The 27,836-nt window shown below is 45.5% G+C and overlaps 2 protein-coding genes across 4 annotated transcripts in view; both read left to right on the top strand.

Annotated features, from left to right (window-relative positions):
- The window catches only part of TM9SF3 (transmembrane 9 superfamily member 3), a 67,762-nt gene extending 66,077 nt beyond the window's left edge, over positions 1–1,685 (top strand). Inside the window, exon 15 of the mRNA XM_002821029.5 lies at positions 28–1,685. Within this exon, the coding sequence (XP_002821075.1) occupies positions 28–95 (68 nt within the window). The 3' untranslated portion in view covers positions 96–1,685. The remainder of the gene's footprint in view (positions 1–27) is intronic.
- Positions 1,686–4,258: 2,573 nt separating this feature from the next.
- TLL2 (tolloid like 2) overlaps positions 4,259–27,836 on the top strand; it is a 153,765-nt gene continuing 130,187 nt past the window's right edge. For all 3 annotated transcript variants that reach the window (XM_024253817.3, XM_054522710.2, XM_054522711.2), the window contains exon 1: positions 4,259–8,870. In XM_024253817.3, coding sequence (XP_024109585.3) covers positions 8,696–8,870 — 175 coding nt within the window. In that variant the 5' untranslated portion in view covers positions 4,259–8,695. The remainder of the gene's footprint in view (positions 8,871–27,836) is intronic.

Raw genomic sequence — 27,836 nt, 5'->3', positions numbered from 1 at the left:
TCAGAACATCTTATTTTATCTTTGCAGGAGCGATTGGTTACATGGGAACAAGTGCCTTTGTCCGAAAAATCTATACTAATGTGAAAATTGACTAGAGACCCAAGAAAACCTGGAACTTCGGATCAATTTCTTTTTCATAGGGGTGGAACTTGCACAGCAAAAACAAACAAACGCAAGAAGAGATTTGGGCTTTAACACACTGGGTACTTTGTGGGTCTCTCTTTCGTCGATGGCTTAAAGTAACATCTATTTCCATTGATCCTAGGTTCTTCCTGACTGCTTTCTCCAACTGTTCACAGCAAATGCTTGGATTTTATGCAGTAGGCATTACTACAGTACATGGCTAATCTTCCCAAAAACTAGCTCATTAAAGATGAAATAGACCAGCTCTCTTCAGTGAAGAGGACAAATAGTTTATTTAAAGCATTTGTTCCAATAAAATAAATAGAGGGAAACTTGGATGCTAAAATTACATGAATAGGAATCTTCCTGGCACTTAGTGTTTCTATGTTATTGAAAAATGATGTTCCAGAAAGATTACTTTTTTCCTGTTATTTTTACTGCCATTGTCGACCTATTGTGGGACATTTTTATATATTGAATCTGGGTTCTTTTTTGACTTTTTTTTTTCCCCAATTCAACTGCATCCTTTTTTTTAAAAGAGAGAATTAGAAAATATTAAATCCTGCATGTAATATATCTGCTGTCATCTTAGTTGGACCAACTTCCCATTTATTTATCTTAAAACTATACAGTTACATCTTAATTCCATCCAAAGAAGATACAGTTTGAAGACAGAAGTGTACTCTCTACAATGCAATTTACTGTACAGTTAGAAAGCAAAGTGTTAAATGGAGAAGATACTTGTTTTTATTAAACATTTTGAGATTTAGATAAACTACATTTTAACTGAATGTCTAAAGTGATTATCTTTTCTCCCCCCAAGTTAGTCTTACATCTTTTGGGTTTGAATGAAGGTTTTACATAAGAAATTATTAAAAACAAGGGGGGTGGGTAATAAATGTATATAACATTAAATAATGTAACGTAGGTATAGATTCCCAAATGCATTTGGATGTACAGATCGACTATGGAGTACTTTTTTCTTATGATGATTGGTGTAGAAATGTGTGATTTGGGTGGCCTTTTACATCTTGCCTACCATTGCATGAAACATTGGGGTTTCTTCAAAATGTGTGTGTCATACTTCTTTTGGGAGGGGGGTTGTTTTCTTCTGTTTATTTTCTGAGACTCCTACAGGAGCCAAATTTGTAATTTAGAGACATTTAATTTTGTTAATCCTGTCTGGGACACTTAAGTAACATCTAAAGCATTACTGCTTTAGAATGTTCAAATAAAATTTCCTGACCAAATTGTTCTGTGGAAATAGATGTGTTTGCAATTTGAAGATATCTTTCTGTTCAAAAGGCAAAATTACTGAATGCCATTTTTAAAAGTATACTATAAACTATGCTACTCTCATACAGGGGACCCATATTTTAAAATCTCCAGACTTGCTTATATCTGGATTATCCAGCACAATCATAAAGTGAATGACAAACCCTTTGAATGAAATTGCGGCACAAAATCTGTTCAGGTTGGTGTACCGTGTAAAGTGGGGATGGGGTAAAAGTGGTTAACATACTGTTGGATCAACAAATAAAGGTTACAGTTTTGTAAGAGAAGTGATTTGAATACATTTTTCTGGAACTATTCATAATATGAAGTTTTCCTAGAACCACTGAGTTTCTAGTTTAATAGTTTGCTATGCAAATGACCACCTAAAACAATAGTTTATATTGTGATTTTTAGAAAGACTCAAAACACCTGTATTTAAACCTTAATATGAAAATCATGCAATTAATAGTTACACAAGATGTTTTCATTACAAAATATGTATCTATATATTGATGGACTCCACATCCTATATTGTGACATGTAAGTCCTTTAAAAGGTGAAAAGTACGATTTCTTACCACTTAAGTATGATTGATATGATCCAACAAATTTGATCAGAAGCTGTAGGTAAATCCTCTTCTGAAGCCAAAATGGTATATTAAATGTAATTTATTGGTACTTCCATTTTCTCTTCCTTCTGACTTGCCTTTAAGATCTTATAAAAAAGAAACTAAAAGTTAATATTTAGTTGCTTATATTATGTAACCTTTTAACTATATATAAAGTACTTTTTTGGTTTCTTTCTCACCACTTTTATTCAAAAGTACTTTTAACATACCAATACATAGTCTGTCTGATGGGAGTATAAATTGGACAGTAAGCTTTTGTCTTAATAAAATGAAATTTGTTTCTCATGATATGAATCTTGCAGGTAAGATGTAGGGTTTATTGAAAATGTGTGGGTTAAATGCTTTCAGGTACACCAATTCTTTCTACTAAATTGAGCTCTATTTGAAGTTCTTTGGAATCTGTGGTGAAAAATAATTTTCTGATTTCCAAATACATTAAGAGCATTAAATGAATATTAATCACCTTTAAAGTCTTTTAGAAAAGGGCTTGTATTGATTTTTGGCTGCATAGAGGGGTTGAATAAGTGTATGTGTGTGTGTGCGTGTCTGCGTGTGTCTTCTTAAAGATGTAATTCACAAATAGTTTAGCTCCCTAGCGCTCAGTTGTAGAATAGAAAATAGAACATTATTCAAGTTAATTGAAAGGTGAGGTTTTTATACCCCCACTACTGCTGTGTATCTGTCTTTCATTTGTTAACATTATTTGCTTAATTTCTTTCAACTGACACTTTGGATAATACTATCAAAAACTAAGGCTAAACATTCCTCGTGTATCTTTAAGCATGCTTCTCCTGAAATTTAACTACATTAGTAGTTGACATTTATATACATATATCCTAATACAAGAGTAGGATAAGGTGGAAATGTAATGGCCTGAGGAATGGTGAAGCATTCTTTTAGTATTTTTTATCATGTTGGGCTCCTAGATTGTACTGGGGTTGCCCATAAATCAAACCCCATACTCTTAGAATTCATTATATTGTGGTGATATCCGAACCTAGTGAATGGTATGCTTGGGTGTTTTCCATTGAGAGTGGATGGACCTCTTTATAAAGTTGGTTGCTGCAAAATCCAGTTCTTCCAAAAGCCACTTTATTTAGGGTTTATTCACAAATCATATCCATTTTGGTACAGTGTTTGTTTTCTAATATTTATTAACCACCTTATACCAAATGTCTTGCAAAGAAATGTTATTAAAACCTTGAATTTTTACAAATGTAAAAAACAAAAAGTGTATTAATGTATTTGTTCAGGAAAAGCTACATACCGAAGGGCTTTTGTATATGAATTCTGTGGTGGGGAGACCCATTTGTAATCTATATGGCAGTTCCATCTGGGTTTTAAGTTTAGATTTCACCGTGTCTTAGTGCTTCATTCTATTGGCCTATTGGAACATGTAATAAATAGGAGTAGTGATGTATTAAAACACAAGTATTCATTAATGTTCTATATCTTCACTAAAATTCTATAGTTATGAAACTATATTTCATCAGTCAAGGTGTTATATTTCAATTAGAGAAGTGAAAATTTATGAAGATTATTTGGAAGTGTGTACAGAAATAAACTAGACTTACAGGTAGGCTAAATCAGAACGTTAACATATGAACCTGCAGAAATCTTGTAAGACTTAAATTCAGTGTGAGGAATAACTAGTTCTCTCCTATGAGCATTTCCTAAAAGCCATCTGATTTGGCATTCTTACTGGAGCTGCAGACAGAAATCTACAAAGACAAAAGTAAACAAAATTAAGTTATTATTCCACTGTTAGGAATGGAAATAAACTTGTGAAGTCTGTTTATTTTGAAGTATTGGTGAACTAGGCTTGCTCATTGATAACTGTAGCAGTTTGTGTTTACTCCAGTTCATCAGCTTAGGTCATTTGAAAGATATAAGAGCTTAAGGCAAGAAAGAAATAACATGGAATTCTATTTGAAGGACAACAGAACATTCTTGGAAAAGCAGCTCCAGTTGGTTTTTCAACTGTGTCAAACTTGAATGTGTAAGTCCCCACAGAGCATGGACAGTCGGTGCAGAGTTCCAAGGAAACAATTATTGCCTGATGACCACTTCCATTTTGTATACACTCTTTGGTTCGTATAGGCCATATTCCAACTGGCTTTTTAGTAATAGAAATCCACTATATAATGTATCCAATACCATTGAGGTTCTAACCTAGTGTGTTAATTTATCTGAATTTGGATTTTTAAAAAGTAATAAAAAGTTAAATGTACTTCCCTTGGATTCCTTATTTCTTTCCTTTTTGAAACATGAACCAAGCATAAGGGATAACCCATTATTGACAGGCAAATGAACAACTTAATAATAGTTTTCCACAATTAAATAAAGCAGCGGTCTGCAGACTTTTTCTGTGAAGGTCTAGGTAGTAAATACTTTCGGCTTTGAGGGCTATACAGTCTCTGTTGAAACTATCATTGTAGCACCAAAGCAGCCATAGTAGACTACATGAACTAGTGAGCATGGCTGTGTTCCAGTATAACTTCACAAAAACGGCCCGCAGGCCATAGTCCGCTAACCCCTGGAATTATGTATTTAAAATTTAAGGTTTAAATTTGTATTTCAAAAATGAACTGTAATGTACAGTAAAGCTGAGAGAATGGTCCAGTGAATAAGATTGGTCTTTCTTAAGAATGATTTTTCTTTTATTGCCATTCTTTTGACTTTTTTGTATTCTGACTCTTACACTCAGACTTTACCATCTATTTGCCTGCCATCCTCTGATTGATGATTCTTTGCATTTGTTTAGCATTTACTACTTTTTCAAAGCAGTTTCACTTGTTCCCTCACAACCATCCTGTGAAGCTGGTAGAGTAGATAGCTGTGTTTTATGGATAAGAAACCACAGCAGCTAAAGGTGCTCTTATGTTTAGCCCAGACGTCATCAAGATTCAGGGCCCTGTTGTCTTGACTATTGTAACTGTAAAATGGGGGTGTCACCCTCTCTAGCCTGGGAGGCAGGTAATATATGTAGAAGTCGCATTGAAAATTAGTGTTCTATACAAATGGAAGAGATTATTTTTATTGTGCCACATTGAAATCAGTGGTTAATTTCTCCATGTCTATTTGTATGTTTTGTTTTTCCATTTCTGACTAGTTTTTTCAAATCCTGACCAACCTCCTTGGTTCTTTTCCCCTAGTTTTATTAGGTGCCTCAGTCAACACCTGTACTTGGCAATTCTCGTTAGCCAAATCGTTGGTACAAATTTGGATTACTTTTTATTTCTTTAATGAACACTTTTTGTCTGGTTGGAAAACTAAGGACAGAAGGGACTCTTATGCAGCCAGCTTCTTGATTTCAAGTGAACTATTTTTGTGAAACTGTTAACTCTGCAATATAACATTAGAAAAGGGAATAAGCCTAATTGGGACATGTGGAATCAGTGTAGTTTACAAATGTATTTTAAATTACTTGATTATTTAAAATGATTTTCAAAGTTTGCACGATTACTTTGCTTGACAGCGATTTCAAAGGAAAAAAATGTGGGAGATGGTTGCAGGGGGAAATTGATATAAGTGGCGCTGGCCAATGTTATGGTTATTCTTAGTGTCTCAATCTAAGCCACTAGGATTACAAGACTTAATATTGAAGGTCAGTGAAGAAAAGGGAGAGTCTAGAGAGTGAGACATGGAAGGTGGTTCTAAGTTGGGGTTGGTCAGAGAGGTCTGCTGCAATTATAGACCAGAAAGGTAGGGCAGTCCTGGATAGGTAAGTGTCACAGATAGGGTAGCTGCAATGCTGGCACAAGGATGTGGGATATGCAGTTATCAAGGTATCCCAGGCAGAGACATGGAGGGTGTGAAGCAGCAAGGCCATGTTAGGATGACTGCAGGGTGTTTAATGCCAGAAGATTGGAATGTGGGAGTTGTAAGGAGCCAAGACTGGAAAGGTGAAAGGAAGGCTTGATGGTGGACGGAGGACCTGGTATGCCACCCTGAAGAACTTGCATAAAGGTTTTGGAGAGCCAGGAAGGGTTTTAAGCAGCTGCTAAAAATTGTAGTATCTTTAATTACATTCTGCAGAAAACTCAGTATCTTCTCAGTGGTGAGCAATGTAAATGAAGGAATGAGCTGGCCTGGAACAAATTATCATGTATAGTGGCTTGGAAAGGCAAAATGAGAAAGTGGCCCAGGTGGATAAAACTCAGTAGACTTGAAGGGGCAAGAGAACCCAGTTACTCTGGGTGGGAGATGGACATCTAAGAGGAGAAAAACACTTATTCAGGTTCACAGAGGACCCAAAGATAGGGCAGAGGAAACCCTGAAGTAATTATGAATGTAATAATGGAGCTAAGTTGGGCAGTTTTATGTCGTAAAGCCTGTTACTCTACCTCCAGTTTTTTCATGGTTTTTAAATTAAAAATACATTTTAAAAATCATCTAAACCCAGATTAGAGTTTCGCTTTTATAGTTCTATCTTATGGTGTCCCTTTTCAATTATTGTTTTCTAATCTTTCTAGTGAACCAAATATTTTGTTGCCATTTATTGGTTGATAGCCAAAGTAGCAACTAAATTGGCCTTCTACTTTAATATAAAACTGCACAGCTTGTTCATTCTTCAACACCACTGTCTTCAAAATATTTGGACAAAGGGTGTTGGTGAGAAAACCTGGCCACTACTCACCAGGTGGGGATTGGAGGTCATAAAAGCTCACAACCTCATTGCTTGCACAAGAGGTGGCCTCTCATGTCTGTTTTCCAGAGGAATTCCCTTCTAATAAGGAAGCCAGTTGGTGGTTTGCCTAGTGCCATCTGGAGACCGGGAAGTGTCACAGAAGTTTGTTAGGCCTTTTAGATGTTGACTCTTTGGACTTGTCTACTGAGAGGTGGTGACCTTCATGGGGGTGAATGCAGAGAGCTATGGCGTTGGGTTTGACTCCTGGCATTCAGGCAGAAATACATGCCATTCAACCCCCTCCCACTCCTTTGCCTATGCACTGGCCACTTGGCCTTCCTGCCATTTGGTGGCATTTATCCCCTTCAGATTCCTTCCTCCCACCTGCCAGACCAGATCTTGCCCTGTCTGGCTCCATTCTGTATGTTGTGTGCCCATTTGATGAAAACAGCAAGAGGCAGGGTCAACATTGCATTTCTTTCTAAGAACAAGGACAAAATATGAGTAGCATCCTTCCAGTAGTTAACTTTTAGCCCTTTACTTGTGTGAAGGACTTGTTATCCTAGTTGATAGATGAGAAGACAGATGACCATAAGTGCAAGAAATTCAGAGTTAGATGTGAAGCCCAGCTCTGGGCTCCCTGTTGCCTATTTTGTCATTGATGTATGTGAAACCATGTGGAAATCCAAAAGGAAAGTTGTCCATTTTTTCTCCTTGCAGTTTAAATTGAAAAAAGATTCTACTGGGCATGATGCAAAACATTTCTACACATACACATTTGTGTGTTATACTTGACAGGGCCATTTTACTCGCATAAAACGATCTTTGAAAAGCCTCACAGTAATAATACTTTTTATATCTTTAAATCAAAATGGCTCAGTTCTGACAATTTTTATATTTTAGGTACAAAATAGAAGTGGGTTTCAAATAGCTCTTGATTAGTCTCCTAAATTATTTGAGCGTATATTTTTAATTGGCAAAAAAAAAAAAACAAGAAATTGGTCATTTTTATTCCATCAAGTTAACGGTGAGTGGCTTATTTAATAAAAACATGTCTGTAATTTAACATAAATAGCACGTACAGCTGTTCATTTGTCTCTTTTTGACTGTATGAAGCATCTTAGACGGTTTTACTGAAAGATAGGGTCACCGAGAGGGGAAATCTGTGGACTTAAATCTTTTTTCCTTACCTATCGCCGGCCACTAGGTTAGGTTAGGGGACGCCAGCAAACGCCCTTCATGGCTCGGCTACAGGATGTGGAGAGAGCTGAGAGAATCGAAATCCTCGATATTTTTTTCTTTGCTGAGAGGGGCCTGAGAGACATTCACTCATCCCTGCAGAGAAGCAGCTGCCCTAATGCACATAGCCAGTTGGTAGCGACATGAATCGCGTACACAGGGCTCCTAGTCCAGCGCTCCGAGTTCCAACCATTCTGGCCACGTGTGCATCGGGGAGTTGTAAAGTGAGTTATGGAAATAAAACAAGGCGAGAAGCCCAGCCTCGATCTTCAGGAGCAGCATTCTCGGGAGCCAGAGGCCGAGGTGGCGCCCCGGGCAGGCGCCTTCGGCTGGGTGGGCGCGGAGCTGGCCCCGGCCTTTGGCTTCAGCATCTTCACCTCGCTGGTCTTCCTCCGAAGTTGCGGAGGTGCCGGGAAGAGGAGGGGCCTCGCCTCGGGCGCCCGAGTGATTGGCTGCCCAGGGCCCCTGGCGAAGGCTGTGTGGTCCAGCCCTGGTGGAGAGGGGCGGAGCGGCCACTGCTCCAACCACCGCCGCCACCGCCACAGTCGCAGCCACCGCCACAGTCGCAGCCGCCGCAGCCTCGGCCGCCGGGCAAGTAGCTCCGAGCGGCTGCTTCCCGGTTGCCTCGACGAAGACAGGGGGCGCCGCGCTCCGCTTGCTCCGCGCCCGAGCCATGCCCAGCAGCCCTGTGTAACCACCGAGTCCCGGCCGGAGCCGACTGACCCAGTGTGCACCGTCTTTCGGCCGAGCTGAGCTTTCGTGCACGCAACTCCTTCTGCCCCAGCCGGCCCCGCGCCACCATGCCCCGGGCGACTGCACTTGGGGTCCTGGTGTCACTGCTGCTGCTGCCGCCGCTGCCTCGCGGCGCCGGGGGACTCGGGGAGCGCCCGGACGCCACCACAGACTACTCAGAGCTGGACGGCGAGGAGGGCACGGAGCAGCAGCTGGAGCATTACCACGACCCTTGCAAAGCCGGTAGGTGCCGCCGCCGGGGAAGTCCCGCAGAAGTTTGCCTTTGAAATGCAAATGAGGTGGTGGGCAAGCCTGCGCTACCGTCTGTGGGGCGGATCTCCTCTCCCCTCCCCTGAGATCCCCGGCTCCCCGGGAAGACAATGCCTCCGAGGAATTGCTTAAAAACCACTCCGAGGCTGGGACGTCCCGGCCCCAGGTTTGCGGTGCGCACCGGGGGGGCGACAGCCGGCGCGTTCCCAAAGCGAATCAGGGCGGGTGCCTGAGGCCGAGAGGGCACCCAGGGGCCAGGGCGGGTGCCAGGGCCGCCTGACAGCGAGTGGGCAGCACTGGCCACCGCCGGACGCTCCGGGCCGGAGCAGAAGAGCCGGGCTGGGCGCGGCGCTCCGAGGCTCAGATGGAGTTCCTGGCTCCGATTTCACAGCATTTGTAAGTTTCGCGCAAAGTTTCCCAAGATCCGTGGTTACTCTTGGGAGGAGATTTTAAAAAGAAAAGCGTCACAGCGGGCAAAAGGAAAGGGGTCGCCGAGGGAGAATGAGCAAGACTCGAATAGCCGGAAACTTGCCTGTAGCGGTACCGGCCTGAGGGTCGCTCTGGGCGGGCGGAGATGGAAGCCGGCAGGTGCTCTAATCCCGCCAGGAAGCGGCGCCCCGGGACGTACGGGCCTTTCGGGCGCAATCGCCGCCCGGGCGCTGCAGCTCCCGCTTCCCCGGGGCCACTGACCGGCTCGTGAGTCCTGAGGGGAGCGGCTTCCGAGCTGGAGTCGTTGAAGCGTTAGCCTCCGAAAGGCCCAAGCGCATATTCCAGCAAGCTGATGAGTGTGGGGCAGTTCCAGCACGGACAGAGGGGTGCTCACGCTCCCAGGGAGATGCTGGGCTCAGAAGCTCGCACAGACGCTCCTGGCCCATGGCCAGTGGCCCGCGGGTAGCGGTGTTTATCTCTGGCTTTGTGGGGCCCCGTTTCGCTTGGCGGTCGGCAGAGAAGAATGGGGAGGGAAGAGCGCGACCTCCACCCTCGGCGGAGCAGGTGCTCCTTCCCGGGGCTGTGGCCGGCCAGGTCTCTGTCTGGCCTGTGGGCCAGTGGTCGCCCCTTCACACCCTGGAAACCTCTATCAGTTCCAGGTTCCTCATTTCTAAATTGGTGGCAGTAATTATAGGAGGACTCAGGTGATTTACGGGAAAATTCTCTGCAAGTGAAATAATGGCATTGTCGTTATTTTTTATTGTTACTATCACTGCAGTGGCTCGGGTCTAGGCTGGGGGTTGGGAGGGTCAGGACTGGGTAAAGTCTGGGGAAGACCAGGTTACTAGGAGGCAGGAGGAGTTTGTGAGACTTGAGAATCTTGTGAAGGTTTAACATCGAACTAGTCTTGAGGGGCCTGGTCTTAGTAAGGGAAGTTTCCTGCAGAATATCCACCTACTGCTGCACCTAGTGGGGCTTCTGAGTTAGGAAGGTGGGCAGAGGAGTTGGTTCCTGGACAACTGGAGAAAACCTCAGCAGGTAGCATGCCTGGCCCAGGTACCATGAGTTCCTCATGGGACCTAATTCAAGGCCAGGGAGAAGAGGTTCCAGAGCACTGTTGGAATGGCAGCCTGGCCCTGAAAAGAGGGCCACTGAAGCTGGGAAAATAGGTGTGGGATAAAGGGAGTGGCTGGACCACCTCCCACACTTGTCAGATCCTAGACCCTGCTGGGTGTGAGCTGGGGACTCTGGGAGGCAGTGTGGGCAGCTGAGGCCTGGAGTGGGGAAGTGATTGATTTGCTCAGGAATGTATTGTGCATCTCCAGTATGCTGGGTGCTGGTCTGGGCACTTGTGAATCCAGATGTGAAAGAGGCATCCCAGCTCCCGGTCTCAGCCTTGGAGGATAACCCTGAGGCAGGCTTGCGTGTTACAGCCTCATTTTCCCCAGTAATTTTAGAGAAAATGCAAGATAACCAGGGGCAGGCATATTCTGTGATTCTTCACAGACAGAATGGGATGCACAGGCAGGGCTGGAAGGCAGAGGATCTGGCCAGCACGGCTTCAGCCAGCTGCAGGCACCCTCCTCAGACTCCTTGAATTCTCCCAACCCATTGACCTCTCCCTGGGCTACACTGATGCTAAGAGTGGCCAGAAGAGGGCGATGATAAGGACAACCTGGGGGAAAAGGTAACATCCCAGTCAGCCCATCCTCTTGGAAATTGCCTGACCTGGAGAACAGCTGTCCGGAAGGCCAGCAAGCAGTTCATCAGTGTACTGAAGTCTCGGAGAAAGGACTTGCCTCTTGGCTAGGGGGACACTGCACTTCCTGGTTGCATATCTAATGCAAACCTTTAGGGGCAGCCTCCCGTTCTATCTCTGTGAAATCCTAACTCCCTGACTCTTCTGGCCAGAAGCTCTGCTTTTAGGACCTGCCTCAGCGCTGCAAAGCTAAAACACCTCCCACTCTCCCTTCTTGGCGTGGGTCTCCATTCCTACTGTGGACTCAGAATGCAGAGGGGAGGGTCTTGAATCTATTCCTGGCTTCTCAGGATCTGTGTTACCTGGACGATTCCCCTGCTCTCTGGGCCCCAGTTCCTTACCTGCAGAATGAAAATGTCTGCCTTGTTAGAATTACGAAGTGACATGTCCAGAGAGCTTGTGCTCTTGGTCCACATCAACTGTCTTGCCGTGGGCCTGCTTCATACCTTGCAGGCATTTCAGTGTGAGCCCCCTGGCTGCTTCCTATCCAGTGTTCTATGAGTCTATGATCTTTTGTTCTAGCCCAACCTCTCAGAAGCTGAACAAACTGGTAATTTTACCATTTCTAATTTTACCATTTCACTACTTTTGCAATTTTTAATACCATTTTTACCATTTACTCTGCCACTTACAAGCTGTGTATCCTTGGACAAATCACTTGATTTCTCTGGGCATTAGCTTCCTCATTCGTAAATGGGGATGATTCCTGATAAAGTACTTAGAACAGTGCTTGAAATATAGTTAGATACTTTTTATAAATGGATTTTCTAGAAACTGATGGAAAGAATATCTTCACGCTGACCTTAAAGCAGGTTTTAAGCTGGAAAATTTAAATTTGCTAATAGACAATCTATTTGATGCTGTAAAAAGGGATGACTTTTAAATCAAATGACGGGGGAGTGGAAGTTAGTCTGTGAAGCCCTCCTGGCCTGGGGCTGGTGAGGGGCGTGGGGCTTCTGGGGGGTGTTCTCTATCTGGTCATCCATAGCTCTGCCAATTGTTTTTCTTCTGATACTGTCAATACAGCTAAGGGTTCAACTGGCAGTAAATCACAAGGCATTCTTCCAACCACCATGCCTCTCAGAGCAAAGCTTGGGAGGACTGTTCCTGCCTGCCTGCCTATCCTCACCCACAAGTTTTAAGCTGATTTCAAGTCAGAAGGCCTAGGTCCTTATCTTGACCCTGCCCCCGCTTACTCACCGTGTGGCCTTGAGCAAGTCATTTTACCTTTCCATGTCTCAGTCTGCTCATCTACAAAATGGGAGTGGGAGCAAAAACTGCTTGCCTTGCAGGGTAGACAAAAGGCCAGTTTTAGTTGGATTCTTCAGAAAGTAGAGCCTTACACAAGGACTTTGGTGTAGACAGTTCATGTGGAAGGTGATCCCAGGAAGCAGGGTTGAGGGAGCAGGAGGAATGAGACAGGGAGGAAGGAAATCCAATGAAGGGAGTGGAATCAAGGTAGCTGCTTTAGGCAATGGGCCCCTGACCCCACTGGGAGCTCCTTTGAGGAGCTTACAGAATGCCTCCCAAATTATCTGCCCAGAGAATAGGAGGCTGCAGCATTTATCCAAAGCCTGCTGCCCTTCACTGTCTGCTCCTTGCTCTGGTTTCTATTCCTGTGTAAGAAAGCATTCCAGACCAGTGGGGTAGAACAACCTCTGTTTTATTATGTTCATGATTCTGTTGATTAGGAATGTAGAAAAGACACAGCAGGGGAGGCTTGTGTTTGTTCCATGATGGCTGAGCCTCAGCTAGGAAGACTTACAGGCTGGGCTGACTCAACAAGTGGGTTCTGAAGTTATCTGAAGGCTCATTCACTCATGTGTCTGGCTGTTGAGGCTGTCTGTTGCCGGGGACCTGTTGGCCGGAACACTTATAGGTGGCTTCTCCACGTGGTCTCTCTATCTGGGCATCCTTGAAGCATGGCAGCTGGATTCTAAGTGCAAGCATCCCAAGAGAACCAAATGGAAACTGTGTTACCTTTGATGGCTTTGCCTCAGAGTCACACATTGTCACTTCCATCACGGCCACAAGCCCTCCCAGATTCAAGGTGGGAGAGCATAGGCCCACCTCTCCAGTGGGAGGCATGTCAATATCATGTTGTTAAAAGGGCGCATGAAATGAGAGATGTTGCAGCCAGTTTTGGAAAAGATGACTTGCCGCATTCCCCGAGGCATTAACTTCCCTGAATATCCGGGAATAGAGGGCTCTACGGATTTAGAAAAAGTTCTCAAGCAGAAAGGTGGGGAGACATGTGGCAGAGGCATGGAACTGCCCAGAGGTGAGCTGAGGGTATGTGACTCAAAAATTGTCTACATGAGGCTCAAATGATATGAAAATGCTGTATAGCCTGTTGGGTTTATTAAATCTAAGGGAACTGCCTGATAACCGGCTTCACTTTTCAGTGGATGGCTTGGTAAATACCAGGGCCTTCTTCACCACTGTGGGTCCCATGTTAGGATAGGATAAATATATCTGGTGGTCCCTCGTGTCTTATGGCTCAGGAACCAGTAGTGAGGGTAAGCCCACACTTCAGACTTTACTTCTGCCTGGAATTTGGTGTTTCACCTCACTCTGCCATTCTCTCCAAGACATCTGACCAATCAGGTTTCATTTTGGGGCTCACTGAGAGCCCTCTCTGGGGCAGCTGTTGTCAGCAGCCCTCATGTTACTGTCAGCCTAGAAACTGAAGCAGCCCTGGGCCAGTGTGCCAGGGACTCCTAAAAGTGCCCAGAGTGACATTGGGAAGATTGTAGAGTCCTGGGCAGTGCTCCTCTGGAGTTGCCAACCTTCATGGCAGGGCGGGCATCCTGGTTTTTAAGCAGAGATGAGGCTCACATGCTGCCTCCTGGAAGCTTGTCTCCCTGGCATGACCCATCCCCAGAATGTGAGCTGCCATCTCTCTGGTACTCCACCTGCCCCCCCATCAGACTGCCACACCATGGGCCACACCTAGGTAAGGGTGGCTGATATTTTTACATCTTTATTTTCATTCTAACTTGTTATGATGTCCTTGCTGATGGGCAGGTGCTGATTTGATGGAATTAAAATATTTCAGGGCCGTATTGGAGTTAAATGTTTGCCTTTTTTGTTTCTCCAGATGATACAGGAGCAGAATCTAGTCCACCTTCTCTACACAATTTCACACTCCACCATGCAATGGGGCAGGGTATGAGCCAGTTAAGAGCACAGGCTCTGATGCGGGCCAGACCTAGATTCCAAATCTGCCAACTAGGCAAGGCTGTGTGACCTTGAGTATGTTACTCAACTTCCCTGAGCCTCGGAAAAAAAGAACTAGTAATATCCACTTTTCAGGATTGCTATAAGGATTAAATAATACAATGTTTGTCAAGTGCTGAGCACAGTATCTGGCACAAGGCAAGTATATATTGATATATACTTTATCAGAGTACAGAGCAGGTGCTCACAGCACTTCTTGAACTCTTTTGTTGAAATGCTGTAGAGGACATTGAATTTTTGCAATAAATGAATAATTTATTTCATCTAGTGTAGTTAGGGTTAGAGATTCTTAATTTCAGACCTGATCATTGTGGTTAAACAGAGTCTCAAAAGTAAGTGAACGGTGAATTTTATGGCATGTGAGTTATATCTCAATAAAGATTTTAAGTAAATGCAGATGAGGGCAGGGCCAGGGGCAGAGCCGGTGGAGGAAGCTCATGGCCTTAGCCCCTGAGGAACAGTTGGCTGGCTGGCACAGCTGCTCGAGCTGAGAATTCAGCTCAGCCAAGCAGGTGTGGAGTGTGTGGCCATCCAATGCCAAGCAGAGCCTAGAGTTCTCAACAGTGGCCAGGTCTCACACTGGGGTGCCAGAGTCTGGGAAAGGGGGGACCAGGAAGGAAGACGCATCAGGCCCCTCTTGGAGGGGGCTGCTGTGGGAGCTGAATGACAGCAAGAACACCACCCACTAACCCTCAGCACAGCCCCCAGAGCAGACAAGCAGCTGCAATGGCTGCCATTTTGTATATGAGGAAACTGAGCTTCAGGCCTAGACTTTGCCCCTGACCTTGCTGGTCCTTTGATGCCTCTGTGGACAGAGCCCATGTTTGGTAGACAGAAAAGTCAACAACAATATAATCAAAGGTAGGTCTCCAAGTCTTACATCAGTGGAACTCGTTTTTTCCTTTTCTCTCCCGCCCAGTAGTGTAGTGATCAGCGCAGCACACCCTTCCCTTAGGGTGGCATGTGTGTTGGGAGAGCGTCCTTTCCTCTGCTGTCCCGCACAGTGAGAGGAGAGGAGTGGGAACAGGCATGATGCCACCGAGCCATCCACACAGCCCCAGATATGCAGTGCACGTGGCATGTGAGCCTAGCATGGGTGCTGAGGGTCTAAGTGCTGGTTAGACTCAACCCTGCCCTTGGGGAGCCTCCTACCCAGGGCTGGGCTCAGCCTGCTCAGCAGAAGAGGCTTCTAGATGGAAGCTGATTATAGACAGGTCAGCAGGGCATCTCATGCAGCAGCACCTCAGCTCTGGCCGTCCAGCTGACCACTGCTTCTCCGGCCATTCTCAGGGCACTCCCCAGCCTGGACTATGGTTGTTTGAGCACCTGGCCCCTCCCCAGACTGTGGAGAACAAAGACCTTGCTGACATGTTGTGGTTCTGTACCCATGCTTTGGAATTGGGCTGACTTAGGTTTTTCTTCTCAGCTTTGTCACTTCCCTTTTTTTCTTTTCTTTTCTTTTTTTTTTTTTTTTTGGAGATAGGGTCTCACTCTGTCATCCAGGCCTGAGTGCAGTGGCACGATCTCAGCTCGCTACAACCTCCACTTCCCGGATTCAACTGATTGTCCTGCCTCAGCCTCCCGAGTAGCTGGGATAGCTGGGATTACAGACGCCTGCCACCATGCCCGGCTAATTTTTGTATTTTTAGTAGAGACAGAGTTTCCCCAGGTTGGCTAGGCTGGTCTCAAACTCCTGACCTCGTGATCCACCCGCCTCAGCCTCCCAAAGTGTTAGGATTACAGGCACGAGCCACCGCGCCCAGCCTCAGCTCTGTCACTTTCTAATGGTGAGACCTGGAGCAAGTCCCTCAGCCTTCAAAGCCTCGGTGTCCGTTTGTGTATCATGCCATTAACAGAAACTCTGATTAACAGGCTTGTATATGAAGGCACTTGGTACCGTGCCTAGAAAACAGAAGCACTCAATAAATATGAAATATACAGTGCTAGAGTTATGTGGCCCTTGAAGAACCTGTTATGCCCCAACAAGTGTGTGGAGTGAACTGAATTGTGTGAACAGCACTGCTTTCCGTACTTCTGAGACAGCCTGGGGGCAAAGCGGCAGGTGCTAGAGGCAAATCTCCTGGGTTCAAATACTGGCTCTACCACTTCACGGCTGTAGGCAAACCTGCTTAGGCTTGCTGGGACTCTCCTTATCTATGAATGCGGTTACTAATATCTACCCGCATAGGGTTATTATGAGGATTTAGTGATTAATACAGAGAAAGCACTTAGAATCATGTCTGAACATGGTAAGCACCCAGTAAATACTATTTTTAAAATTATTATCATCCCACGGAAATCCAGCAAGGTTTCCAAGTGGCAGGAAACTAAATATCGGAACAACCAAAGTGATCTGGCTTTGTGTTCCCACCTAAACCTCATCTGGAATTGTAATCCCCTCGTATTAAGGGAGAGACCTGGTGGGAGGTGATTGGATCCTGGGAGTGGTTTCCTTCATGCTGTTCTCGTGATAGTGAGCGAGTTCTCGCAAGACGTGATGGTTTAAAAGTGGCCGTTTCCCCTGTGCACTCTCTCTCTCCTGTTGCCACGTAAGATGTGTCTGCTTCCCCTTTACCTCCCACCATGATTGTAAGTTTCCTGAGGCTTCTCCATCCGTGCAGAACTGCGAGTCAATTAAGCCTCTTTTGCTTATAAATTACCCAGTCTCAGGTAGTATCCTTTATTATTTATTTTATTTATTTATTTATTTATTTTGAGATGGAGTCTTGCTCTGTCGCCCAGGCTGGAGTGCAGTGGTGCAATCTCGGCTCACTGCAAGCTCTGCCTCCCGGGTTCACGCCATTCTCCTGCCTCAGCCTCCCTAGTAGCTGGGACTACAGGCGCCTGCCACCACGCCCAGCTAATTTTCTGTATTTTTAGTAGAGACGGGGTTTCACCGTGTTAGCCAGGATGGTCTCGATCTCCTGACCTCATGATCTGCTCACTTCAGCCTCCCAAAGTGCTGGGATTACAGGCGTGAGCCACCGCTCCTGGCCCTCAGGTAGTATCTTTACAGTAGTGTGAGAATGGACTAATACACAAAGCCTGGTGATTTTTAAGGGATTTATGTTTTCTGATGGTGCCAATTCTGATAGCTCATCTATACTCAGACTTTTTGTGTGTGTGCAGTGGTGGGATCCCAGCTCACTGCAACTTCTGCCTCCCGGGTTCAAGTGATTCCTGTGCCTCAGCCTCCTGAGTAGCTGGGATTACAAGCATGCACCACCACACCAGGGTAATTTTTGTATTTTTAGGAGAGATGGAGTTTTGCCATATCGGCCAGGCTGGTTTCGAACTCCTGGCCTCAGGTGATCTGCCCACCTCAGCCTCCCAAAGTGCTGTGATTACAGGCCTGAGCCACCATGCCCGGCTATACCCAGAGACTTTGACCTAAAACTTAAATCTTCCATGAATCTCAATGGCCTCACTGAGGATGGCATTAGGCTAAGGCATTTGGTTCCCTGCAAGCCAACCAGGTGTCTGAGACCTACCGAAGAAACCAGCCCCTGGCTATTTGGAGATGTATAAGTGCCTTTGGGCCTGAGCCTCCATTCAGCTGATGGCTTCTCCCAACCCCTAGGAGTTGATGTGAGCACTCGCAGGAGATGGCCTGGGCTCACATGATCTCAGGGGCATTACAGGCAATGGTCAGGGTGCTTGCATAGGGGAGAGCCTGGGCTAGGACCTGCACACGACATTGAGACCTCTCTAATCCTTGTTCTCCCCTCTATGCCATGTGACCTTTTCAACCCTGGGGCCTCCAGCTTTGCCTGGCTGCCTCCACCCCCAGTGAACGAGCTTCTCCATGCTGCCCAGTCTGAAGGTCACATTTGTGTATTTGTTCCCTGAGCACCAAAGCCCATGACCGTCTCCCTATCTTTTTCTTTATCCTTGTCTAGGAATCTGACAAGGACAAGAGAATTCTGGCTTTCCAAGTACTCTCTGTCCTAAAGCATAGGGAAGAATAAATGAATAATACCAGGTGTCAAAATGCACCTGTCCCTGTCTCTGTTCCTCTACCCCTCTTCCAGAAGGCCCAGGGTCGGTACATGGGTATCAGGTCAGTTGAGGGTGATGGGTCCAACCACTCTCCTCACCTCCACAGGGAGAAGACTTCGAAGGCCAATCTTTCCCAAGGAGGCTCTGGCTGATAAAGAGCAGAAGCAGTGAGCATCCTGTTGTAGAGATTCTTTTTGGCATCACACAGCCCATGGCTTTAAACCTGCTTCTGCCCCTCTTATTTCCTGTGTAGTTTTGACCAAGTCTCTTAATCTCTTTGAGCCTCAGTCTCCTCATTTGGAAAATAGTGATATTGAAACCCATCATATAATCTTGTTTGAGGATTAAATGAAGCAGTGAACACGAAATGTTTAGCAAGCAGTCATTAATTGTTGGCTCTTCTACTTGCTATTATTATTATCACTCATAGTATTATTCCCTATTTTAGAATTTCCCTATAAGTAACAACCTCACTGGCCTGTGAATGCTAATCTCTCCCTCTCAGGGCTGCTAAGAGTTCTCCTGGGATATATAGCATGTGGCAAGTGATAATTTATTGCTCCACAGCTCACTTGCTCTCACCCATGAAGCAGGGAGAGGATGACACATAAACTAAATGTGTAGAAGCAGGTTTCTCATGGTACCCTCTCAGCCTGCTCATAATACGGTTCTGCCTGGATGCAAACATAGCAACAGGAACAGAGCTTTCCTGCTGATTGGTTACAGACCTATCTGTGATCACGCCACCTCTAACCGCTTCTGCCAATTACCAATAAATATTCTCAAGCTCGCCCGCATGAGCACTTGAGTGGAGATGTTCAGCCCTGAGTCTTTTTGCCTGCTCTGCCAGCTGGGCCACTTATCTTCTGTCTCATCCTGCAATTTGCACCCAGCCTCTTTCCCTGCCTCCCACCCGGGTTACTGGCCTGGAGTTGATGTGAGTCCTGTGAGCTGGCTTCCCACAGCAACAGCCTCAAGCTACCTTCCTTCTTAACTCTTTTGCAGGTCACAGGGTCGCCTCTCCTCCCTGTGGAGTCAGTGCTGGTTTCCTGTCCTCTCCTCCTTGGCTCACTAAGGACTGGGCCCCATGGGTACAGATACCCCACCAGTACCAGAGTCCACCCAGGTCCCTAAACCAGAAACCCAGTTGCTACCTGGACACCTGACTTCCCTCTTCTTCTCACCCCACCCAACCCAAGTGCTGTCAATTCTGTTTCCAAATTGAGCCCATCCACTTCTCTCCATCCCCACTGCCACTGGTCCAAGTTCACACTTGGGCTGCTGCAGTAGTGGCTGAACTGGTCTCCTTGACGCTACTCTTGCCTCCCAAAATCTGTTTTCCGTGTTGCAGAGTGATCTTTCTCAAACTCATGTGTGATCATGTTTGCAAGATCAGACCCGCTTAGGATCCTTTAATGTCACCCCATTGCACTTGAGATAAGAGCAATCAGCAGGCCCCGGGGTACTCTGGTCATTGCTTGTCCCTGTGACTCAGCCTCCCTCCCCTTACCTGCCAGGCTCCAGCTCACATCGGTTCTTCTTCCTGCCTGGAAATGTCTCTGGACTGTATATGTGGTCAACTCTGACTCATCCTCCAGGACTCAGCTTACAGGTCATTTCCCCCATGAGGCCTTCCCAGCCCCCAGTCTCAATCAGGTCCCCTTTCAGGTTTCTCATCACCTTCGTTTTTCTGAAAAGCACTCTTTACAATCTATAACTGGGTCTATTACTGATGTGAGTATTATTGTTCAATGACTGTCTCTGCATTGGACAATGAGCTCCAAGGAGTATAAATGAGACTGATTTTGCTTCACAGTCACGAGCACAGTGCCAGCACATGGTGGGTGCCCAACCAGTATTTGTCAAATGGAAAACTGAGTCAATGAGATACCAGAGGGATTCAGAAAGGGTAGCAGTCAACTCAAGGAAGACTTCCTGGTGAGGGAGTTGGTAAGCTCTGAGGCGGGTCTGGAAGGATGCCTTGGATTTGCAGACGCTGGGATGCAAGAGAAGGTATTTCAGGTAGAATGAACGGTGTCAGCAAAGGTGAGGAATGTTTGTGATGTGTCTGGAGTTGGAGATTTACTCTGGTTTACTTTGCAGAATGGTAATGACAGGATTGAAATAAGCTTGGAACAGTGGAAGTCAAGCTGAAACATTTGAAACGTATCCCTAAGGCAATGGGGAGCTATTGATGGTTTCTCAGCAGAGGACTGTTACAGTGAAGACCTGTGATGCTTAGGATCTGTAGAAGCAGGAAGCAGGGGGACCTCTCCGAGTTCAAGTCCTGGAGCATGAGAATACAGGCTATGGCCTTGAGAATGGGAAGGGAGGGAAGGTGGGAAGAGATAGTGGCTCTGTGGGTGGGAGGGGTCCTGAGCTGAGATGTGCCCCAAGGTCGTGGTTGAAACACGTATGAGTTCATTCAAACATATTCAGCAGGCACTGGGGTGCCCTTGAGGTGGTGGAAAGGGAGATAATGGTTTAACATGAAATGTTTTCCTTAACTACACAGCTAATTGCCATCCACCGGAAAACATTTAGAAAATGTACAGCAAGTAGAAGTAAAAATGTCCAGTAATCCCATTGCCTAGAAGTAATTGTTGTGAACATTCTGTTGTATGATATTCCCACACCTTTTCTAGGCATGTTTGTAACATTTTTCTTCTCCTGAAAATGCTGTACATACTAGCCTGAACCTGCTTCTGTTTGAATTTCACTTAGTGCCATGAACCTCTCTCTATGACAATAAAGATGCTTCTGTAATAAACATTCTTATACAAAACCAATTTAAGTTGTTTTATACACTGTTGTATAGATGCACCATAATTTATTTAAGCAATCTCCTATTGTTGGACATACAGATTTTTTTCTCAATCTCTCCCCTCCCTCCCTCCCTCCCTCCCTTCCTTCCTTTGTTCCTTCCTTCCTTCCTTATCTTGCTTTGTCACCCAGACTGGAGTGCAATGGCACAATCACTACTCACTGCAGCCTCCGCCTCCCGGGCTCAGGTGATCCTCCCACTTAACCTCCTGAGTACCTGGGACTATAGGCACATGCACCACCTAATTTTTGTATGTGTCGTAGAGACAGGGTTTCGCCATTTTGCCTAGGCTGGTCCCGAACTCCTGATCTCAGGTGATCCGCCCGCCTTGGCCTCCCAATGTGCTGGGGTTACAGGCATGAACCACTGCACCTGGCCTCAATCTTTTTGTTTTGCTTTTATAAACAATGATGCTGGAATCATCTCTGTAGCTACATGTTTATATACATCGTGAATTATCTCTTTAGAATAAATTTCTAGAAGTAGAATTGCTGGGTCAAAAGTACCAATGCGTTTAGGCCTTCTGATTCTCCTTTTCAAACAACCCTTCAAAAGTTTTTTTTGTTTGTTTTTTGTTTTTGTGTTTTGAGACAGGGTCTCACTGTCACCCAGGCTAAAGTGCAGTGGCGCAATCACAGCTCACTGCAGCCTTGAACCCTAGGGCTCAAGTGATTCTCTCACCTTGGCCTCCTGAGTAGCTGGGACTATAAGTGCGCACCACAACACCGGGCTAATTTTTGTATTTTCTTTTTTTTTGTAGAGATTTTTTTTCTTTTCTTTTTTTTTATCATGTTGGCCAGGCTGGTCTCAAACTCCTGGGCTCAAGTGACCTACCTACTTCAGCCTCCCAAAGTGCTGGGATTACAGGTGTGAGGCTTTGTGCCCAGCTAAAAGCTTTTTATTTCTTTACACTCCCATTAGGATTAATAGTTTATATTCTAGTTTTAAAAAACCATTGCTGGTTGGAGAAAAGTATTTTTCTATTTCTTCAACTTGCACTTGTATTGTAATTTGTATTTTTTTCAGTAATTTTGAACCTTTTAAAATACGTTTTGATTGTATCTATTTCTTCTGCTAATTGCGATTCCTATTCATGCACCTTTTCTTCTGTTCTTGCTCATTTTTCTAATTAGATAATTTTAAAAAACATTTAGTGGGAACCCTTTTCCTACTAAATTAAGGACTTTCATTATTTTTCTGTCATATTTGCCACAAACAAATTTTTGGAGAGAGGATTTTTAAAAAGCAGAAGGCTTATTCTGCACCATATCATTGACTTTCCCATAGAGATGTTTGTATGGTTGTATGAGTTCAGATTAAGTTAAATTGCTAGCAACAGACCCAAGTTAATTTGCTGTGTCCATCAGGGTCCAGTTAGGAGACTGAAACCACACCAGTAATTTGAACAGTAATTAGAAAATGTAATATAATTATCAACTAGGAAAAGGGGATTGACTACCAAAAGAGGTAAAGAGAACACTAAAGAAAACAAAAATAGCAGATGCAAGGAGCAACTACTAGGGAAGGAGGAAGCCACCCCCACCTCCAACCATCCCAGGCTGAAATTCTAACTTCTTAAGAGAGAGTGGCTGTGGCCCACTGGAATTGGGGAGTTCACTGAGATACTGACCAGCAGGGAATTACCCAGTGGAAATTGGCAAAACTCTGGGGGGTTGGTGCCAGTGGTTTTCCTGAACACTGCTGGCAGCCCCTCCCATGGGTGCAAGGTGAGACCACTGGAACCAGGAAGAGCAATCCCCTCTTCTATTTGCAGTATCCTTCCAGTGTCTTTTACTGATAAAGCCTAACATGGTGTCAATTGGTGAAGGAGCAATGTTTACAGGGTCCAGATCCAGTGTCACAAAGCAAGACAAAGAAGGATAGATTTGGAGCCAAGAGGCAATATATTGATATCTCGGACATTGGCTTAAACAAGCTAGAAGTCTATTCTTTTCTCACATCAAAATCTGGAGGTCTCCATTCAGGGCTGATATGGCAGTTCTGCTTCAGGAAGTCCTTCAAGATCTAAGATCCAAGCTCCTTCCAGGCTGCCACTCCACTCTCCCTCAGTTGAGGTCTCTGTCCTCATGGTCAAGATGGTATGCAGAGCTCAAATCATCACGGGCATGGTTTGGATATGGAAGGGGTGGAAAAGTAAAAGGGACAAAGAATGTGTGAGAACCAGCTTCTTGGGAGCTGCCATTTGTCACTTGTGCTTCATCTCATTGGACAGAACTTAGTCACTTGGCCACAGACAGCTATTTGGGAGTCTGGAAAAGCTTTATTTTGGAGGACCTGGAGCTAAAAATCAGGGGTTCTCTTAAAATGGAAGAAGGGAGAGAAGTATTGGTGGACAATGAGCAATCTCTGCCACAATAAGCTAAACTGCTGGACCTTTATGAGGAAAATGTAGTCAAAATGGCAACAGGCCCACTACCATGACTGAAAGTTAGCCAGCTACACCAAGCAAGATCTTTGAGTCAAAACTTCTAGAATGTTAAAGCTGGAAGGAATCTTAAGGATTATTTATTCTAAGCTTTTAATGTTTCCCGTGAGAACCCTGAAGGCCTGGGAAGGGCAGTAACTTGTCCAAGGCCATCTGAATAGCTCTTGGCATGGCCGTAGGTGGATCCCAGTCCTCCTTCCCTCTCCACCTAGTGTGTCTTTCCATCCTCTGCGACTTGGGGTCTCCCATGGCCATTGTCTTCAGAATGAGTCCTGCATAATTAAATTGCAACTTATGGCTCTGCAAAAGATCATTTCACAGTGAAGATATTAGGACTTATGAGATATGCCTGGTCCTCAAATCAAGCACATAAGATGTAAAATTAGAGCCCAAGAAGCTTTGGGTTATTAGGACCTAAACTGCATCCTCTCTCCATTACCTAATGGAGCCCGTGTGAGCTCATGCTGTGGGAACGCAGCAGGCATGAGATAGCAGTAAGTCATATTCTGCCCAATTAAGCAGTGAAAGGTGTCGGCATAGGCCAAAGTAGTCATCCCTATTACCAGCCAGAATCCCATCTTCCTATTTGGCTATGGAAATAATGGAAAGATTTTCTTAGCAAAGCTCTATAAGTCAGAGTCCCAGCAGGAAACAGAATTTATCCCGGATGTTTCAGATGAAGAGACCTTCACGAAGGGGCCAATTAGAGATGCAGGGTTAAGGGAACAAACAGGAGAGGTGAGACACCCAGAGATGAGCTCATTATCCCTGTGGTGAGGGGCAGGGGAGGGAGCAGTGCTACTGGAGCTGGAACTGGGTAGGAGGGGAAGTTGTGGAGGGATGTGTCTACGGCTAGACCTGTAGCATCTAGCAGGGAAGAAATGCACAGCCTCTCTCCTCTTCCCTATGGTCTGCCAAGATCTCTTCCTGGTTGAAAGCAACCAGAAGCTGGAGGAAACCTGAGGGGAAACTGGAGGATGCCGTCCACAGAAGCAGGCTTCCTGGACAAAGAGCAGAGTGGAGAGGGTGAAGAATAAGTGTACAAAGTATAACGTTAATCGTAGTTCAGGCCTTGCCCCAGCTATTACCTGGACTGAAATATTTTTAGTATCTGTATTTTTCTGTTGTTGTTGTTGTTTTGTTTTTGTTTTTTGAGACAGAGTCTCATTCTGTTGCCCAGACTGGAGTGTGATCTTAGCTTACTGCAACCTCTGCCTCCCAGGTTCAAGCAATTCTCCTGCCTCAGCTTCCCGAGTAACTGGGATTACAGGCGTGCACCACAACACCGGGCTTATTTTTTTAGTAGAGACAGGGTTTCGCTATGTTTCCCAGGCTAGTTTTAAACTCCTGACCTCAAGTGATCCACCGGCCTCGGCCTCCCAAAGTGCTGGGATTACAGGCATGAGCCACCACACCCGGCCGTTTTTAGTATCCTTACAATGTAATTTGTGAATGGCAAATGTGTGGCACATGCAACCCCCTCCCCATTCCACACCCCCTGCTAATGGCAGATATTACTAATTGATCATGGTTCTCTTTCCTATGTGTCCAAGAAGTCATCTTACAGTGCTCAAAGAAACACCACCCATTGAGTGGGGTGGCATGTGAGATGAAACCTATTTGGAGCTGTAAAACTTAAATAGCCTTGCAGATATGGCCTGCCTGCCCAAACCAATCTTGTGGCTAATTTTTCTTTTTTGGAAATTAGCTGAGCAAGTGTGTTTGTTGATTCAACTGAGCCCTGCTGGGAAAGCCAAGCTGTGACATTTCTGAAATGTATTGATGCAACCATATTATGATACAGATGAGGAGGCGAGGAAGGAGACTGTATCTGCTTTAAGCAAGGTGGTCGCCAGCCCAGGCACCAGCCAGACCCTCTTGGCTCATCTGTTAAGTAGGATGATGCCAGCCAAGGCAGAGGGCAGGGCTGTGTGTTCTCTTGAGAAGCAGTCAGCTTTCAGAGCGGCTGTGGAGGACCTAGCTGTGTAGGGCGCTCTCCTAGGTCCTGACTGACCTTTAACATGGAGAGTTAGAAAATGGAAAACCCTTAGCTGGAACAAATGGGTAATGGATTATGAATGTTGCCAGCATGCTGTAGGGCATAGGTGGCAAATAGGTCTCAACTCATGTGCCATTTCTGTCCATTTCTGTTGGCCCTCTGTAGCACTGTGTTGAGATGGATTCAGAGACTGTCCAGGCTCAATGGACAGGAGAGCTGTGATCAATTAGGAATATCTGTCCTGAGCAAGAGTGGGTAAGGGGAGGCACATGCTTGTCTCTTATTTGCCATTTCTGGTGTAGGGAAAGCCCATGGTTGGGAGTCCCAGACATGGCTTCTAGATGCAATATTTTAAGCAAGTCATTTGACCTTCTTGGACCCCAGTTTCCTCATATGGAAAACAAGGACATCGCTTAGATGACTTTCAAATTCTCTGTCTTAGAAATTCTTCACTTTTAGAGTTTTCCAAGTCTTCAATGTAAAACTTGCACCAAATCTGTTTGATCCCATTAAAACATTTACATCTCTCCACTCCTCTCTGCCGTATGCTTGAGCAACTGAGCCATCTATTCCTGGAGAAGGCCATCTCCCCAGGCAGGAGCAGCTGGGGACCCTGGAGACAGGAGGCTTCTCATACTAAACAGACCCTACCCTTTAATCTCAACCAAAAGATCCAAGAGGCGTGATTCACATCTCGCCTGTTTCCTCTCCTCCGAGAGCCCGAACCTCTCCCCTCCTGTTCTGCAAATGCGCCTGAATGCAGAGTCCTGAAATTTAGGGTCATGGTTTCAAAGTTCATGGTCCTGAGAATAAACAAAAAAACTATTGTGGTTGCATAGAGCTGTAGACCCCATTAACACCGTCCCATGAATATTTATAGCGTGGAACTACAAAAGAACATAGAGGCCATATTGTATTTCCTAGAACTTTCTTTCTAGGGGTCCTTTCTCTGTGGGTCACTTTAATGTAAGCTTTACTTATTTAGTTGCACACTTTAAGCCGATTAACTTTTTACTAAAAAAAACCCTCCCTGTTTGTTTGTACATACACTCCCTTGACAAAGATTCACAGAAAACTGCTTTAAACCTGTTAAATCCCTCCTCTGGAAACTTGCAATGAACTAAATGCATCTGTGGGTAGGATTTCCCTGTAACACTCCCCGCCTCTGGCCCCTCCACCCCACCTCAGCCTGTTTCCTGAGAGGAATTCCAATGGTTTGAATTCTACATATTTAGTTCCTCCAATAACCTGGGCTTATCTCTAGGTGACTATCTTATGGAACATCTATGAAGTCTTCCTCACTTCCTGAGTGAGGAAGTTATTGGAGTGGCTTGTTCATTGGAGTGGACAAATAGCAGGCCCCAAGCAAATACCTTATGTTTCTCTAAAAGAAAATGTAGTGAAATCAAATGTTAGGTCAGAGACCATGGACTCCATTGGTTTCCAAACTGCAGTGTCCATCTGAGTCACCTGAGTGGGTGGGGCAGGGCATGAATTAAAATGCATATTCCTGGGTGCTGACTTCAGAGATTCTGATTTCATAGATCTGGGTTGGGGCCTGGGGATCTGCATGTCAACACTCTCCTTTGACACTTACTTCTGATGTAAGTGGTTTGTGGGCCATGCCTCCAGAAACACTGAGCTGGTTCAGCTGTCTCATTGTGTGAGTGAAGAAAACGCTTCACAGGGGAAGCACACAGCTTCCAGTACAGACCGTGGAGATGCAGACCACGTCTCTTCCCCCATGTAGGCCATGCTTCATGTCCCAAGATACAAAGCCACTGCAGAATATTTGTGATTAGGTCCACGGGTAGGAAGTTGACTGAACGATAAACCATGCCTTAGTGTAGCCCTGAGGTCTAAGTGTAGAAATGAAAATCAGAAAGTGTCCTGGTTGATGAAGGTGAGATGAGGTAAGGTAAGTACCTCCTGCAGGCCACTCTCCTCAGATAAAACCCAGGTCTTTGTTGGTTTGGAACAAGCCCTGGGGCAGGGCAGGGCATACGGCCAGGAGGGACCAGGAAGGTCAGAGGGCTGCCCTGGGCCTGCCATTCTTTGGGGGCCAGGGAACAGAGTCTTGGGGATAGTGCAGGTGGTGATAGGAGGTGGCAGTGGAGTGGAGGGGTCTCCCTCTGACTGGCTGGCTGCTGCCTCGAAGTCTCCCCAGCTCTGCAGACCCCAACTCAGGGGCCGTTCACCACCCCCAAAATCCCCCCACCAGACTCCTGGAATCTTCAGTGTGG

Source organism: Pongo abelii, chromosome 8 (assembly GCF_028885655.2).
Source record: "Pongo abelii isolate AG06213 chromosome 8, NHGRI_mPonAbe1-v2.0_pri, whole genome shotgun sequence".
Taxonomy (NCBI): domain Eukaryota; kingdom Metazoa; phylum Chordata; class Mammalia; order Primates; family Hominidae; genus Pongo; species Pongo abelii.
The sequence above is the reverse complement of the archived record's forward strand: the minus strand, read 5'-3'. Positions and strand labels throughout refer to the sequence as shown.